Source organism: Dermacentor variabilis, chromosome 3 (genome assembly GCF_050947875.1).
Source record: "Dermacentor variabilis isolate Ectoservices chromosome 3, ASM5094787v1, whole genome shotgun sequence".
NCBI classification, from domain to species: Eukaryota; Metazoa; Arthropoda; class Arachnida; order Ixodida; family Ixodidae; genus Dermacentor; species Dermacentor variabilis.
This window is the reverse complement of record NC_134570.1, coordinates 16358900-16375122: the sequence shown is the minus strand read 5'-3', so window position 1 is coordinate 16375122 and position 16223 is coordinate 16358900. Positions and strand designations below refer to the sequence as shown.

Genomic DNA, 16223 nt, shown 5'->3' with positions numbered 1-16223 from the left:
CCTTGGTCACAGTGAGGAGTTCCCAGGCATCAAGCCAGCATCTATGGAGGCAGCAGAGTTTCGATCAGTAGGAATAAAATGTCCAACTTTTTTTTTTTGTATGGGGCTTTCTGTTGTTTCTGGGCTTGCTGTACTGTAGCTACATTTGCAAAATCAACAGCATGCCTATGGGAACTTTCTATGATACTTATGGGAAGATCAACTGTAAATGTGGATGAAAACTTTAGTTAGTATTATGTTGCCAGGCATCATTGGGGAACAAAAAAGCTTGGATTGATGGGTCGCGAGAAGTCAAGTGAAAAAGGCAGAATGGGTGAACACTGATGCAAACAAGCAGTTATTCCCTACGTGCACAAAATGGGCCATTAGCATAAGCATGTTGGCCACCAGTACAACATAGATGTGTTATTTTCTACAGAAAAAAAGGTATCTAGCATTTTCCACGAGTCAAGAGTGTTGGTATGCACTAATTAAATACAGCTATATGATTCCACTTACAGAGGGCAATCAGGGTGATGCAAAAGCGCGAACATCTTAGAAGCACCAGGAGCCATTTAAACAAATTAAATTAAGTTCTATGGTATTACATGCCACAACCACGATATGATTAATGCGGATTAATTTTGACGATCCGGGGCTTTTTAGCATGCACCTAATTGCACAGTACACAAGCATTCTTGAATTCCCTCCCCATCGGAATGCGGCCACCGCGGCCAGGATTGAACCCCAGACTTCAAGTTCAGTAGCGCAATGCCACAGCAACTGGACTGCCGTGGCAGGTAGCTTCGTTTAAAGTGCATGTGATCAGTAAGCGCATCTTGCGACGCATTGCAGATCCTGTGACTGTTAACCTGTGTTCAATAAAAAGATAATGTTAAGGGAAGGATATAACTCACACGGGAACTTATGGAATCTTATCACATAACGCAGGGCAAGACGTGCATGTCCCAGCCAAGTTATTACATTGCAGTAAGTTTGCCTACCTTAACACCTAACAAGGGCTATATTTAGGTTTCTGCAGTAGATCATAATGCTTTCCTACACCTTCAGCAGTATTTTTGCAATAGTGAGAGTTTGTTCCGTGTGCATTTCTATTCTTCTTCGTTACATACATTATGATAAATATACAGCGCTCTCCTAAGCATGTATGATTGCTGGTTGTCATGATCCACCCAGGTTCGCAGACGAAGGGGGGGGGGAGGGCGGCAAGGCACCCTCCATCAGAGCGACGGCCCACAGTGGCCGGCCTTAAGTGGCGCTGGACACCGGCCCAATGGGTGCCAAACAACTAGCGAAGCTTGCCGCCTCCGAGGTAGGCGGTGCTTTGCTGACAGCAACTGGTGTTGTTGTTGGTCCCCCTGTGGGCTGGACTTCTGAAGTGGCGGCCAAGGGTGCAAGCAGGGTCCCGAGGCGAGGCCTAACATGTCGGAGTGCCAGTGCCATATGGTCCCTTCTGGCATGCAGACGAGCAGCGATGAGGCGCTGGCAGGAGATATCACCTGTCCAGTGGACCAGGGTGGACCAAGTCAGAAGTTCCTGACGAAGACCAGAGCTCCTGACTCAGGCAACAGCCCGGGACAGCAGCCTCACTCAGCAGTCAGCTTCTGCTTCAGCTGCTTCAAGAGTGCTGTGGATCGGAAGTCTGGATGTGAGACATCCAAGGGTGTCTTGACCAACCGGCCCAGCAGGACCTCACAGGGGGCACGACCAGTGACATTGTGGGGCGTGGTTTGGTACTGGAGCAGTACCCACGCAGGTACCCAGTACCCAGGTCCTTCACTTGTTTTCGAGCTTCTTTGTCAGTCTCCAAGTTTCTGCCCCATATGTTAGCACCGGTAGAATGCACTGATTGTACACCTTTCTTTTTAGTGATAATGGTAAGGTTCCAGTCAGGATCTGATAATGCTGCCGTATGTGCTCCTATCCATTTTGTTAGGTAGGGTAAAGTGCAGTGATAATAGGTTAGTGAGGTCTAGGATTCGCCTCAATTTGAAGAAAGAAAGAGTAAAAGCAGCCGAATTCAGGCTGGTACTTGCAAACAAATATGCAGCCTTATAAAAGCGAGATGAAATGACAGAGGTAATGAATGAAACCATAACTAGGTTGGCTTCAGAAGTAGCAATTGAAGTGGGAGGTAAGGCACCAAGGCAACCACTAGATAAGCTCTACCAAGCAACGAAGGACCTAATAAAGAAACGACAAAGAATGAAAATGTCCGACTCAAGAGATAAGATAGAATTCACGGAATTGTAAAAACTCAACAAGGAGAAAACAAAGGATATTTGAAATTATAACATAAGACAGACTGAGGAAGCAGTAAAAAATGGACGCAGCATGAAATCAGTGAGAAGAAAACTTGGCATAGGACAAGCCAGGACGTATGCACTGAAAGATAAGCAGGGTAATATCAGCAATTTCGAAGACACGCCAAAAGCAGCGGAAGAATTCTATTCTGACCTGTACAATACCCAGAGCAGCCAGAATACCTCCATTGGAAGTAGTAATGAGCATGTTACAGAGGCTCCTTCTATAACTTGCAATGAAGTTACAAGGGCCTTAGAAGACATGAAACAAGGAAAAGTGGCAGGAGAAGATGGAATAACAGTCGATTTAATCAAAAATGGAGGAGACAATTTGCTTGGAAAAGTGGCGGCTTTCTATACGAAGTGTCTCACGGCTTCAAGGGTCCCAGAGAACTGGAGGAATGCCAACATTATACTAGTCCACAACAAGGGAGACGTTATAGAATTGAAAAATTATAGGCCCATCAGCTTATTTCCAGTATTGTATACAATATTCACCAAGATAAATTCCAATAGAATAAGGGCAACACATGACTTCAGTCAACCAAAAGAACAGGCTGGCTCAGGAAGGGATGCTGTACAATGTATCACACCTACATAAGCAATCAGGGAATCGAGAAATCTGCAGAGTGCAATTGGACTCTCTATATGGCTTTCATCGATTACGAAAAGGCATTTGATTCAGTAGAGATGCCAGCAGTTATAGAGGCATTACATAATCAAGGTGTACAGGAGACTTACATAAATATCTTGGAAAATGTCTACAGATTCCACAGCTACCTTAATTCTCCACAAGAAAAGTAGGAAGATACCTATAAAGAAAGGGGTCAGACAAGGAGACACAATCTCTACAATGCTATTTATTCACTGCATGCTTGGAAGAAGTATTCAGTATTCAAGCTATTAAATTGGGACGGCTTAGGAGTAAGGATCAACGGCGAATATCTCAGCAACCTTCATTTTGCAGATGACATTGTCCTGTTCAACAACACTGCGGACGAGTTGCAACAAATGATTGAGGATCTTAACAGAGAGAGTAGAGTGGGGTTGAAGATTAATATGCAGAAAAAAAAGATAATGATCAATAGCCTGGCGAGGGAATAAGAGTTAATAATAATATTTGGGGTTTTACGTGCCAAAACCACTTTCTGATTATGAGGCACGCCGTAGTGGAGGACTCCGGAAATTTTGACCACCTGGGGTTCTTTAACGTGCACCTAAATCTAAGCAAACGGGTGTTTTTCGCATTTCGCCCCCATCGAAATGCGGCCGCCGTGGCCGGGATTCGATCCCGCGACCTCATGCTCAGCAGCCCAACACCATAGCCACTGAGCAACCACGGCGGGTGGGGAATAAGAGTTCAGGATCGCCAGTCAGCCTCTAGAGTCTGCGAAGGAATACGTAGGTCAATTACTCAGAGGGGACCCTGATCATGAGAAGGAAATTTACAGAAGTACCGGTTCTCCCAAGCACAATGCTTCATGTGCGGGAAAACTGGGCACCTTGCAAGAGTATGCCGAGGAGGCGTCACATGCTCGTCACACTGGTTCGTTGTTAAAAGTTTTCCTGGCAGAATAAAAATACTTTTAGTTGGAAGCCAAGTGCTTGTTCTGTTTTATTTACATGTTCTATGCTGTGGTCACTGTCATCGCACTTCAGAAAATTTCAATAGCACGAATCGCTGTCTTCTTTGCCACTAAAACGAGCCAACATACAGCATGCAGCTCCATATCAACTCCTGCACTCTCCAAAACGTAACTGCTGCTTCGTAATAACTGTAGTAGCATGCAGTCGCATGGTATTACAAATACAGCGTAACTTCTCGACAGGACCTTTCCGGAAGGCTGCTCATTAAAATATGACAGCTAATCAGCTTAGCAAAGTCACAAAACTTACTTTTCGGTGCTTTTACAATTGGTTTTCCTGCGTTCTGAAGCGACTGTGAATATACGTCCACCTCAGCCATTTTCAAAGTAAACGCCGCCTTACAGTCCAGCGAATCAGAGGCGAGAGTCTATACAACGGGCACGATAGAAGAAACTGGAAGAAACAACAAAAAGTAGCATGGCCTTCTGTGCCTTCTCTGCCGGATGATCCACGAACCAATGGGAAGCGGCCGTCGTTGGAAACACGACCAACGCCTACACGACCTACTGAAGTCCAGACCTACACAGATCTGCCTGCTCCAGCACGCCTCGTCTAGTTCGCCCTTTTGCCGCTAGGGATAGAGCGTACAAGCAGAGTGGCACTAGTTATAACATGTTCGCTGTCGTCTGCTTCTGTTATCTGTTCAGCGCTCGTGCAGCCATTTCGGCAGGCACAAAGCACTTAATTCTATTGGGGGTATATAATTAAATTCAAAAATATAAAAAGAAAACAATAATTTTCGAATGCTTTGTATTTGAATAGTGAAATGGGAGGCGCGTTGCAAGAAATGTAAACAAGGAGCATAGGTGGCAGCTGCAGTGCTAGATCGACGACATAAATTTCCCTTTCCTAGCCTCCGTAAGAGACCGGAAAAATCTTTTAAAATATTCATAGGATAATCTAGCTTTCTTGAGTTGATTACAGATAGCCTAATATCGTAGATGACATTAGGATTTACTGCTGTGTGCCGTAGTGAAAGGCACATGATCTGGTAGGAGTATTCACGAGTAAGTCCTCCGCCCGATATGTGCAATAGGTTGATCGATTCTGCTTCAAGGAAAGGTGAGCATATCTTGTTTTTAATGTCGTTGGATGTGTAGCTCTGTAGAAAGCTTGCAAAAGCGATCCCAATGCTTTAAAACGTGCTGCACTGCAGGCATTAAATTGTGTCACGGAACTCTTTTCAAACTGTAGAGCTAGCTTTTTTGCATGGCACGGCGGCGCGGCAATGCGAAAGATACGTACGCAGTGAAGCCGTGAAGCTGTGTGCGCAATACTCTTTTTGAACTCACGACGCATTCACGGACAACATTTAAGAGTTAAAATGAGTGGTAATCGCCCTGCGTCGAACATTACGGTGGTTTCAAGTTTCTAAAGAGCGCAGAAACGAATTTTACGACGTATACAATGAAACTATTGTGTACTTTACGAACGCAATGTGACTTATAATAATCTGCAAGATCTGCGCGGTTTGCTACTGCCTGAAAAAGGCAATAGGAGCGACTGTTTAATGCTATTTCAGAGAGCAGAGGACTACACGCTCCAGCATTTTTTAGGCTCGGGCAGTCAACTTTTGGAGCCAATTGAGGGATCAAAGCCTTGTGACATTACTCCCAAGCAACCCTAGCCGACTGCCAATGATTGGCCGATTGTTGGGAAATAGTCGGCAGCCGGCTTCACTGGCCACCCGACTTCCGAAAACAGTCGGCCCGACGTCTCCTTCCAGCTACATCGGCACGCGGCCGGCCGCGCGTGCTGGGCCTCCGTCAGAGCACGACTGAACGCCGAGCGCCCCAAACGCTCGTCGGTGCGACAAGCCGGCAATGCATCGGGCCGGCTTTAGTTGCCGACTGAACTTTGGCTCCACGTATTTTTTTTTTTTTTTGGACAGCATAAAATGTATTGCATTAAGTAGACAACTACAATAATAACGAGCATTTTGCATGCTGCCACAAATGATGCACACTGCCGAAGCACGAGACTGCACATCTGGATCTTTTTTTTATATTATTTTTTTATGAGTTTGCTCGTGTTGCTGCTTGGTTTCAACTCACGTTTCGCTAAAAAGCGGCATTTTTTGTTTCTCCGCATTGGTGAAACGCTTTGCATTGCTTTTAAACTGGTTCGTTCGCAGCTGGTTTGGTTCGACTGGGTAGGAGGTGTCTTTTTCGCATGAACCGTGGCAAGCAGAGATTAATTAAACACTCTGTGAAAAATGCAAGAAGAAAGAATGCGACCTCATTGCGAAATTTGAGCGCGAACGAGCAAGCAATGTAAACGCGCATGCCTACTTCCAACGACAAGCTGATATAGCCTCTGGCGACTCGGACTAAGGGGGAAAAAAAGTAAAGGAAAATAGTTCAGAGGCGGGGAAGAATGCGGGCAAGAAGGGAGGACGGAGCCCAAGGCCGAGTAGCGTGGCCGGGTAACCGCAGTATGGAGCTAGGAGGGGAAAGAAAAAGAAAGAAAAATACAAAACGTGCGCAACCAGGGAAGGCAGGCGGCGAAGCGCGGGAAACCTTTATTTTCGGTCGCTGTAGGCTGCGCTTGCGGCCGAGACGCCAGCGGTGTCTGTTGTGAATAAATTTTGAATAAACGGTGCGATCTATATCTGAGCCCAAGATGAGAAATCCAGAAACACACCGAAGGCAGCACCACAAAAGCACTTGCATGCAGAAGAATTAACATGGATGCATACGCTATAGTGCGTCGCAACAAATGTACAGTTTAATAGTAATATCTTTTTAATCAGTATAGTTTTACCTATACAGCTTTGCTTAATATAGTTATAAGTTTCTGGCTGAAAACATGTAACGGCTTACATTATGCAATATTATATACGTTTCTTTTTTCTTGTCCATCAATTGCTGCTGTCAACTTTATACGTTTTCACGTATAGCGTTTTCATATATCGCTCTTGCGCAAGAGGAAGGGCCTCCTCGACAATGGCGCCACTCCCCAAATGGCAGACTGCGCGCTGCATGCAGGCGGCCACGTAACCTATAGCTCTCATCTAAAATAAAGCTTCGTCATTACAATATATGACTCATGCCTGTACTGCCTCAGAATACGAAATCGCATCCGTTGGAAGTCTCGTTGTGGATATTTTACATATTAACGTCCGGTAGATATCCCGCTGGCACATATAAAAAAAAAAAAAAAAAGAACAGTCGTTTGACGTGATCGAACTTTCGGTTTCCGCGTTCGAATATACATGTTTTCTGGTTTTTATATGGGGCTATGATGCACTTATGTGACAAATTGAGACCACCGAACATCCGAAATGACGTCTAATTGATAAAGACACCATAATGCATAAACGAGGTTTACGCCTAAATGAGTATTTGTAATTAATGAGATAATGTAGCGAATGGGTACAACCACACACAGAGACACACGTAGCTAGAGTGCCTGAATGCTGGTGTAAGTTGACCATTGAAGTAATGAAATAACATTACTATAAAGGAGGTGTTCCTTACTTGCTGCTACCAGCGTGAGCCAGAGAAGAGGCGACACACGAGAGATGCGCACTTAATATTTGCACGAATATAGCGCAAATTTTTTCCCCGAAATTTCGAGTCTTGGAACGCGCCTCGCATTATATTCGGGTTCGTGACATGAACATAACGTGTGCTATTTTTATTTTACTTTATCTAACGCTGACATTTCACCGTGCGCAAGAGCGCGCGAGCTGGGCGAGTTCTCACTGTTCATTTCGCGCCGCCTTTATCCTCCCGGTTTTAAACGCTCTTCAGCATGGTTACGGCGTATTAATCGAAACCTTGTGCAAGACGATCGGCGGTGATGTGCAGGCGCGCCAAGCGAGCGGCCTTCGAAGTCGCCCGGAGAATCGTCGCACAGTGCCTTCGCCGTATTCGATTCTATTACGGGTATGTCTGAAGTGCTGCCTGCCGAATAACTTTGGTCGCATGGGGGGCAGAAACCGTCATCGCCGACGGTGACAAAGAAGTCAGCAGTAACAATGAGTGATTGTGCAGGCACTTGTCCTTTCACGGCATTTTGCGACGGCAGTTCGCAGTAACGAGTAATAAATTGCGCTTTGCGAGCACCCGCTTTTCTACGTCGTTTCCTGTTTCCTTGCGACATCACTTCGTGTAATATATATATATCGTTTTTTTTTTTTGTGAGACCGAAAGTCCCCTCTCATGTTATATTAGTGGTCGCGTCATTTTGTGCATATACGCTAAGCGTTTAATTGGTTTTTTAGGGACGTGCCACAAGGGACCATGCACACTGTCCGACAGCCGCTGAGCCAATTCGTATATTTAAGAAGCTGTGATGATGCAGCTTAGTCTTGCAGAGGCCGCCAAATTTAATGTCTTGTCATCGGTCACAAGAAAAGCTAGCATAATAAAGTGAGGGGGCACGAAAGGTCTTCACGAGTGGTTCAGGCAGCAATTGAACAACACTTCGAAATTGAACCTTCAGGCCATGCGTTCACACGCGCCAGTGCGTTCCGACAGTCTGCGCAGTGCTTTGAACAAGTGAGAGGCAGCAATTTTTTGTTCTTGTTGCTTTTGCGTAACAAATGTTGAAGGACGAATATATATAATGACGGAATATATACCAGCTATACAAAAGCGATGACGGCGGTTCATCACACGGGGAAAAACAGCAATCATCACATACAGACGTTAGTGACAGTTCATCTGGCAGTTAGATCACCTTCCGGCTAAAGGATGGTTCTGTGTTTTGTTCTGGACTGATAGAACTCTAGTAATTAGAGTGAATAATGAAATCAGAATCAAATTTATTTTCGCCATATATGCGGGTGCGCATGCAACGACCACTATTATGAGAGCAAGAGTACGTGGAGACCAGTGTGCAAGTCGCAAGAAGACATATCGCGTAAGTATTACATTTGCTTTACCAAAAAGCACAAGATTTCAATACTTCAAAAACGGATATGTTTGCAACACTATTGTGTCGTTCATTATTGCTTTCTTCTTTTGTAGTTAAACTATCGAGAAAATAACTATTTAACGGGGAACAAAATTTAATCAAGTGGATATTGCATTAGACAGTTCTCGTAATAGTCAACTGAACTGCAGAAATAGTTAAGCAAAATTGTTCGCGAACGGCGCGTTAATTGTAAACGGCCCTGTCGCAGCACAGCAAAAATCGTCAAACGAACTAAGCGCAGGCGACTCGTGGACTGTACAGTTCTAGGAAACATTTCACTTGGATGTTTTCACTGGGGAGGATGAAAGAAGCGATTATACGAAGCCGAATTGTGAAGAGATGTCAAAATCTGCAATTTTTCAAGCTATTGTCGATTCGTCTAAGAATAATTAAGGCTGCATGCCAATCAATGTAAATCATAAAATAGAGCATTTCTGCTGTCGAAGTGGATTTGATTGGGAAGAACTAGAGTTAGATCAAATTCTTCCAATTTTCGCTCAATTAACTAATGACGTTCAACGATCAAGCAGTTAAGAATTAATAAATTCATGGTATATCATGAGTGTTTTTTCAAGCGCCGTCTCCTGTGAAGCACATCTACCATTTTCGTGCAAAGCTCTCTGGAAAGCGTATTGACTGTGTATGCATGCATGCACCTATCGAACTTCGTGCACATATAGACGTGATGCTTTGACGATAAATACTTATTAAAATTCAAATTATTTATTTCTGCCTTGTAAAGGTACAGACAGCAGAGGCGCAGAAAAAGCTGTCAGATACAGATTGACAAAGCCGCAGCCCCCTTTCGCTTGGCAGAGCCTTTACAGCGACACCTTTAAAACAAAGACAATTGCACCCGGTAATAACAGGTATACAATACTGAGCAAGTACAAAAGGAAACAAATCAAGATTATACGATATTTGTACAATACTCCCAAACAAGAAAACAGAACCTACATGGTAACCTACATAGCACCCAAAGTACTGTTCGACGCGTTGAAGAGGTCAAAATTATTGTTCACATAAGCTATATACATATTCGTATAGCGCTACCAATCCCTGCAAAATATAGAACGCAGATTTTCATTACACACACGAACGCACGCACGTGCACAGCACACACACCAAAAGGAAACTGCAACTCGCTCACAGGAAGCGCCTGAAAAAAGAAAAAAAAGGAAAAGTGTGGGGAACCGAGGTCGTCTTGGGCTGTCGCCTCTCCCTCTCCCAGAAGGAATGAAGAGGTTCTTGGAAAGCAGGGACGGGCGATTCTCTCTGTCAGCATCAGCTCCCACCAGCGAGGACGGGGCGAGAAAGCGAAACGGGGCTTTGCTTGCTGTCTATTTTTTCTTCGTCAGGCCAACGCCGCCTGCTCACAGGGGCGCAGGCGAGTTCCCGCCAAATGGCGCGGGGGCGCAAGCAGTTGCATGAGTTGCCGCCAAATAGCTCTGGATGCCAGCTCGTTCCGCGTCTCTTGGTAGACTAGTTGGTGCATTTCTGTTATCATGGACTGCGCATATAAACGCAAACTACACAAAAGTGACATGGACAAGAACAGCGCAAGCCCTTTCCAGGCAGTGGAGCCGCCGTATCTCGCCGTTCAAGATATGCGTACTCGTAAGTGGCGTTTTAATTTCACGTTGTGTAATGCATGACTGTCTTTTTCAAGTGAACAAAGGTCGCTTTGTATTGTGTAAATGGTTTTGCAACGTATGATAAACTCCTTGTTTTTCGGGCTTATTTTTTCTGACAGGAAGAAAAAAAAAAGAGGCTTTACATGAGAACGGATCAAGCGTTCGAGAGTTGGGACAGGGAAATGTGAGACGTACTTTCATGCATATATTTCTAATATTATTTTTTCGTCTTGTATTTTCGTTAATTTTTCTCCAGGAAACACTGGAACGACACTGCTTAAATTGAAGCACAGTGTGCGAATGACCTGCTACGCTCGGAACTGTTATCACCATTCGGGAAGAAATCGGGTAAGACGCTTGTCTGGTTGTTATTGCGGAAAAGTCATAATTAATTAGAAGTTGCTTTCGTTCCTTCCCACAGATGAAAAAACATAACTGTAAATACCTGTATGATATACGTCTGGTGCATTGCAGGTAAGAATGGATTGTGTGTGGCGCGCTTCACCGCATGTGGACTAGAGTAGATCTAGGAACATCAGACAAGAAGACACGTATGTGAAACCATGCGGATAGCCCATATGTAAGTTCTTCCTCAATTTTTCTTTTGTTGCGTTTTCGTAGTTTACGTGTAATACTTTGTCACCGCGGTCTCGACGTTGTGTATACTTATACATTTGTCTCGTGGCAGTCTGCGTGCTATTTTGTTTGTGCAACTATGTGTTGTATTCATTTATCGCGCTGCCTGGATGTTTCTTTTTTTTTCGCTGATATTCCGACCAAAGTCAATAAACCTATCATTCCTGTCCTCATGTTTCCTTGGGCGGCTCTAAAGCGTATCTTAGAGGAATATTTAGCTTCAGATTCCCGCATGGAACAGATGGTGAGTGACATGCTGTGTTTTCTTTTTAGAGAAACTATGTATTCATGTTTAATATTTGGTTGATTTTCATTTTGTCATTCATACAATACCGCAGCCATATGCCATTCTGTCATAGAACGTTGTTTCTAGATATATTTGTTTTATGTGGTTAAAACATTTAAAACGAGAGCGATCATATTTCTTATCCTGACCATTATTACTTACAGACCACGATAACCACGTATTTGGATGTCTGGTTTAACTCTACGTGCGCTGGTTCGTGCAGGTGAACTTTTTTTCTAGATACGGAGGAACGGACACCGGTCGTGCCGTGAGCACTATTCTGCAGGGCATACTTACAAATGAAGCTGCACTGCAGTTCAGCTGGAAAGGGTCGCAGGGGACGAAGCACGCCTTCGTGAAGCTCATGGCCATCACGAATCTCATTCTAAGTAAGAAATATGGCATAACAATCAGCTTTCTAGTGCACGTTGCGAACATCGGTACCAACTGCATGCTTAGTTTTTTTTTTCTTCATTCAAACAAGCTGCTGCTTATTGCATCTTGCTGCGTCCAGTATTAGCATTTTCTTTAATAAAATAATGCCGTAATAAGTGAGTTCTACTTGCGGCGTCCATATTTTGCCACTGCTTTTGAGGAGTTTGTTTTGCTTCACCATATAATATATGCTGTATATGCTGTTTCTGCTTTAACCCACGTGTGCTAACTGTTTTCTGCAAAAGACCTATCATCGTTGCCATCATGTCAGTAAGTATATGTATCATGCCATAAGCTTCCCCTCTTGCCTTCCAGACATTTACCTATTCACCTCCTTGTGCCGCTTGGCGCTCCGGGCTCCGGCGCGTTCTTTGTCTCCGCGTTTCAACTTGGCTGTTTCATACAGTGCTCACGGGAAGCAGCAAGGCCTATTGTGGTGTAAATAGCCGCGCTACCTATAGACACAGTAGCCACTGTGTATGCGTGTTTTGTTATGGTTCCGTGTTCAGTTCCTCCTATTGCTAACGACATATAAATTACCAACTATCCGGTACTTACACGATTTGTGTCGTCCAGCCACTCTTCCTGACAGCTTCGCTACTGATTTGCACGTCCCTAATATTGCTTTGTTGTCGTTTCTTTAATGTTTCGTGAATATCTGGCTTATGATCTTTTTGATTGTTTCACTTCTTCAAATGGAATGCGACTCGCCAACTGAACTATAAAGCGGGGGCAGCTTTCTTATATGTGCCGCTTTATTGCAGCATCTCTGAGGAGCACCTTCCCTGACGCTTCACTGACATCAGTGGCTGGAGTCGCAAAGCGCTGGTTAGTTGGAGCAGCTGACAGGGATGGAGGCCGGAACGAAAGAAGGCGCCGTGACCCCGCTTCAAGCCCACCATGAACTAGTGTTTGAAACTTGTGAACGTGTGGGTGTATATATCCAATTTAAGACAAATACAAGAAATAAAGACCTGTATAAGAATCTTTTGCCTGGCATTTATGTGGCATGAAAAGTACAAAAAAGCGTTCGCTTTCGTGTGGTACTTCTATGCCGGCCACCACACAAGCATGATGCATGATGCGCATGCATGATGCAAAAGCTACGACTATTCGGGGCGTCAAAAGCAACGTCGGCTTTCAGCACCGGGCCGGTGCAATGCCGACCATTATTGTCGTCAGGGCCATGGCTGGCCCGCGTGTGGCATGCGCTCGGCTGCGTTGGCCAAATAGAATGGCCTTACGGCTGGCCGACTGACTACGTACCTAAAACCTTGGTAGGCCCTCGTATGGGACGCCGTCGGCCAAGTCGGCCACAGTGGTCGGGCCTAGATCGATTGCCGACGATCGGCCGACGTTAGGCCAATGTCAATCCCCAAAGCTGGGCCGCCCTTGGTTGCCGAAGTCGGGCCAACCGTTTTCAATTGCAGTCGGCCGGAGGCGTCGGGCCGACTTTTTGTTGCTTGGGCTGTCACTGTGTTCGCAAAAATCATCAACTAGACAAGCAGTTCGCCACAACAACCGCCTTACTAATTACAACGCCGCACTAGTCAACCGTAGTGTAACGTAGACATAGAGTTTCTCACTAGAACACCTAGAGGGAAATCTGGCGCCACCGTCTATGGGAGTTTCTTAAAGGGCCCCTGAAACGGTTCGGGCAAATTTTGTAGAATCGTAGGGTACAGCTTAAGTAGAACATTCGCACCACAATTTAAGTGAAGCGTTACGTATTAATGGAGCTACAAACGATTAGAAGTTACCCTCCTCCCTAGCCATGCTTTTCCTCCTCAACTCGTTCGCCGAGAGGTCGGGGCTAAGCTCCGCCTTCACTGGTTTTGCGTCACGATGCGACGTCACATCGTCCACTTCCGGTTGTTTCGGAGCGTGACCCCGCCCGCGCCAAACCTCTCCGCTAGCCGCCTGGCCGTCGACCTAAAGCGAGAGCTATCGAAGCAGCGTGCGTTGCGAGCATTCTGTCGTACCGCCGAACGTGTCTGGTATTTCAGTAACCACATGCAAGCTAGTCATTTCGGCAAATGGCTGGAGGCATAAACTCAAGCTGATGAAGGAACTTTAGCGTAAACGTACGTGAGTGGGCCTGATCGGTCTGCATGGTCCAGCCACTTGTTGGCGCAGCGCTTAACCAGCCACACAAAGCGCTAATATTGCTCTAACCAAGTGTAAAACATTTTAAACATTTATAAAAACAACGTGGTGATGATTACACTCTTGCGAAAAATACACACCAGCAGTAAAGAATACACTTCGTTACTGTTGCTGTGTATGGTTGAGCTCTGTGCCACCAGGTGGCTGCACCGTGCAGACATTCACATTTGCGCTCTGCTCATCCCGTTACGGCTCAGTCAAGCGGACAGAGCCTGCCCCCTTGCGCTTGCGTTTGCCCTAATACCGGACTCGGAAAACGCTATTGCGTTAGTAATCTTCCGGTGTAAACTGACGGACTCAAACGCGCAAATCCTGGCGCCGATCGGATAACGGGAGTTCGATGCGCAGCAGCCAGTTCGCTCGTATGCTGCCTTGCAGAGGGACACGATGTCGCAGCTTGACATATTACCAGTCGCTACGTTTGCAGTCCACAAGGTAACAAAGTCGAATCATAGTGCTCGCGAAAAGACTGAGACCGACTCTGACCGCGGAGCTCTCGTCAAAATGGAGTACGCTGTGACACAAGCAGACGACACTTGTTGTGTGCCGGAAGTGCTTAAGTGTACTGAAAAATTGTTCTTGTGCATTCTCTTTGTTACTTTCTTTTTATCAAAACAAACGAACTAACATTCCAACTATTACGAACATCATTTGTTTACCATAAAGTTGCAAAAATTATCACGCGCCCTGGCCAGCCAATCGGATAGCTCGCCCCACTGACGTCGTATGGGTGATCTCTGTCATATGGGTTGGGGTGGCTTAAAATTCCGCCGAGCAGTGTGCTGCGATCGGCAGCGATGTGCATTTTTAAAACCTTATAATAAATTACATGCTTTACGCGGAGCACTTAGATGTGTCAATTAATTATCAGAAGGACCTACTCTAACGACTCAGTACGTTTGTAGAAAATCGTCAAAATCGTTTCAGGGTCCCTTTACTGAAATTCGAACCGCGGTCTTTTGCGTGGGAAGCAGACATTCTACCTCTGCACCACGCCTCGTGAGCGCTACCGATCGCAGCGCCCCCAACGGCGTTACGGTCGTTTGGCTTCACTTTTGGAAGCTCGTTCCGGGCACTCTCCAATTCTATAATTTTATAGGTCACTCTACCCAAGGGCTTCAAGGAGGCCAGTGGAGCCTAAATCGACCGCTGGGTAGACGTCTTCACATTCTAATAAAAGATGCTCCATAGTTTCCCTAGCTTTACCGCAGCAAACACATACTTCTTGTTCCTTCTTTTACAGTGAACTCTCACTTGAGTGAACTTCAAAGGACCGAAGGAAATAAAAAAATTATGGGGTTTTACGTGCCAAAACCACTTTCTGATTATGAGGCACGCCGTAGTGGAGGACTCCGGAAATTTCGACCACCTGGGGTTCTTTAACGTGCACCTAAATCTAAGTACGCGGGTGTTTTCGCATTTCGCCCCCATCGAAATGCGGCCGCCGTGGCCGGGACAGAAGGAAATAGTTCACTTAACTGAAAGTTCACTAAACTGAATATTCACTAGACCAGCATAAGACATGGCATACAGAGTCAAAAGTTTGAAGTGCAATTCATGGAGCAAAAGACATGGCATCCAGAGTGTTAGAAATGTGTGAATTGGAATTTGTACATATCAATGAAAAACACACCACGTGGGTCGTTTGTGTGCACACGCGGAACCGACGAGACTGGAAAGAAAGAGACAACGACCACGGCCGCTCAATGGAAACAAGGTGCGGCCTGCCGCATGACGTGCCGTCAGTGGGTTTTGGTAGCCAATACAGTAACTCTAGCGAACGTTAGTGTTCCTGTATATGCTCCCGGGAGCATATACAGGAACACTAGCGAACGTTAGCGAACGGAAGGCGCACATTTCCAAGGGAGAGCCGGCCGTCCATGCGGTCCATGCGCCGGGAAGCAAGCGTTGCGAAGTAGCGTGGTTCCTGTTTCACGTTCGTTTTTATTTTATAGTCCAGCTGTTTCGTTACGCGTTTCTAACGTGGAGTTATCAGATGCGTCACGGCATACGCAATGCCAAATAACTGTTGTGTGCTGCGATGCAAATCCAATGCTGCGAGGAACTCCGACCTTTCTTATCACGAGCTGCCGGCGAAGGAACAACTCCGGGATGTCTCGCTGCGGCATATTTCGCGACAAGGCAACGACAAAGGTAGCCAGTGGGTGCCGAACTCCAGGGCCGTCGTTTGTT

General features: G+C 45.6%; 2 protein-coding genes across 2 annotated transcripts in view; one reads left to right on the top strand and one right to left on the bottom strand.

Moving 5' to 3' along the window:
• LOC142575187 (uncharacterized) overlaps positions 1-4453 on the bottom strand; it is a 78554-nt gene extending 74101 nt beyond the window's left edge. Inside the window, exon 1 of the mRNA XM_075684296.1 lies at positions 4200-4453. Coding sequence (XP_075540411.1) covers positions 4200-4269 — 70 coding nt within the window. The 5' untranslated portion in view covers positions 4270-4453. The remainder of the gene's footprint in view (positions 1-4199) is intronic.
• A 326-nt stretch (positions 4454-4779) lies between these two features.
• LOC142575186 (uncharacterized) overlaps positions 4780-16223 on the top strand; it is a 73753-nt gene continuing 62309 nt past the window's right edge. Inside the window, exon 1 of the mRNA XM_075684295.1 lies at positions 4780-5012. Within this exon, the coding sequence (XP_075540410.1) occupies positions 4976-5012 (37 nt within the window). The 5' untranslated portion in view covers positions 4780-4975. The remainder of the gene's footprint in view (positions 5013-16223) is intronic.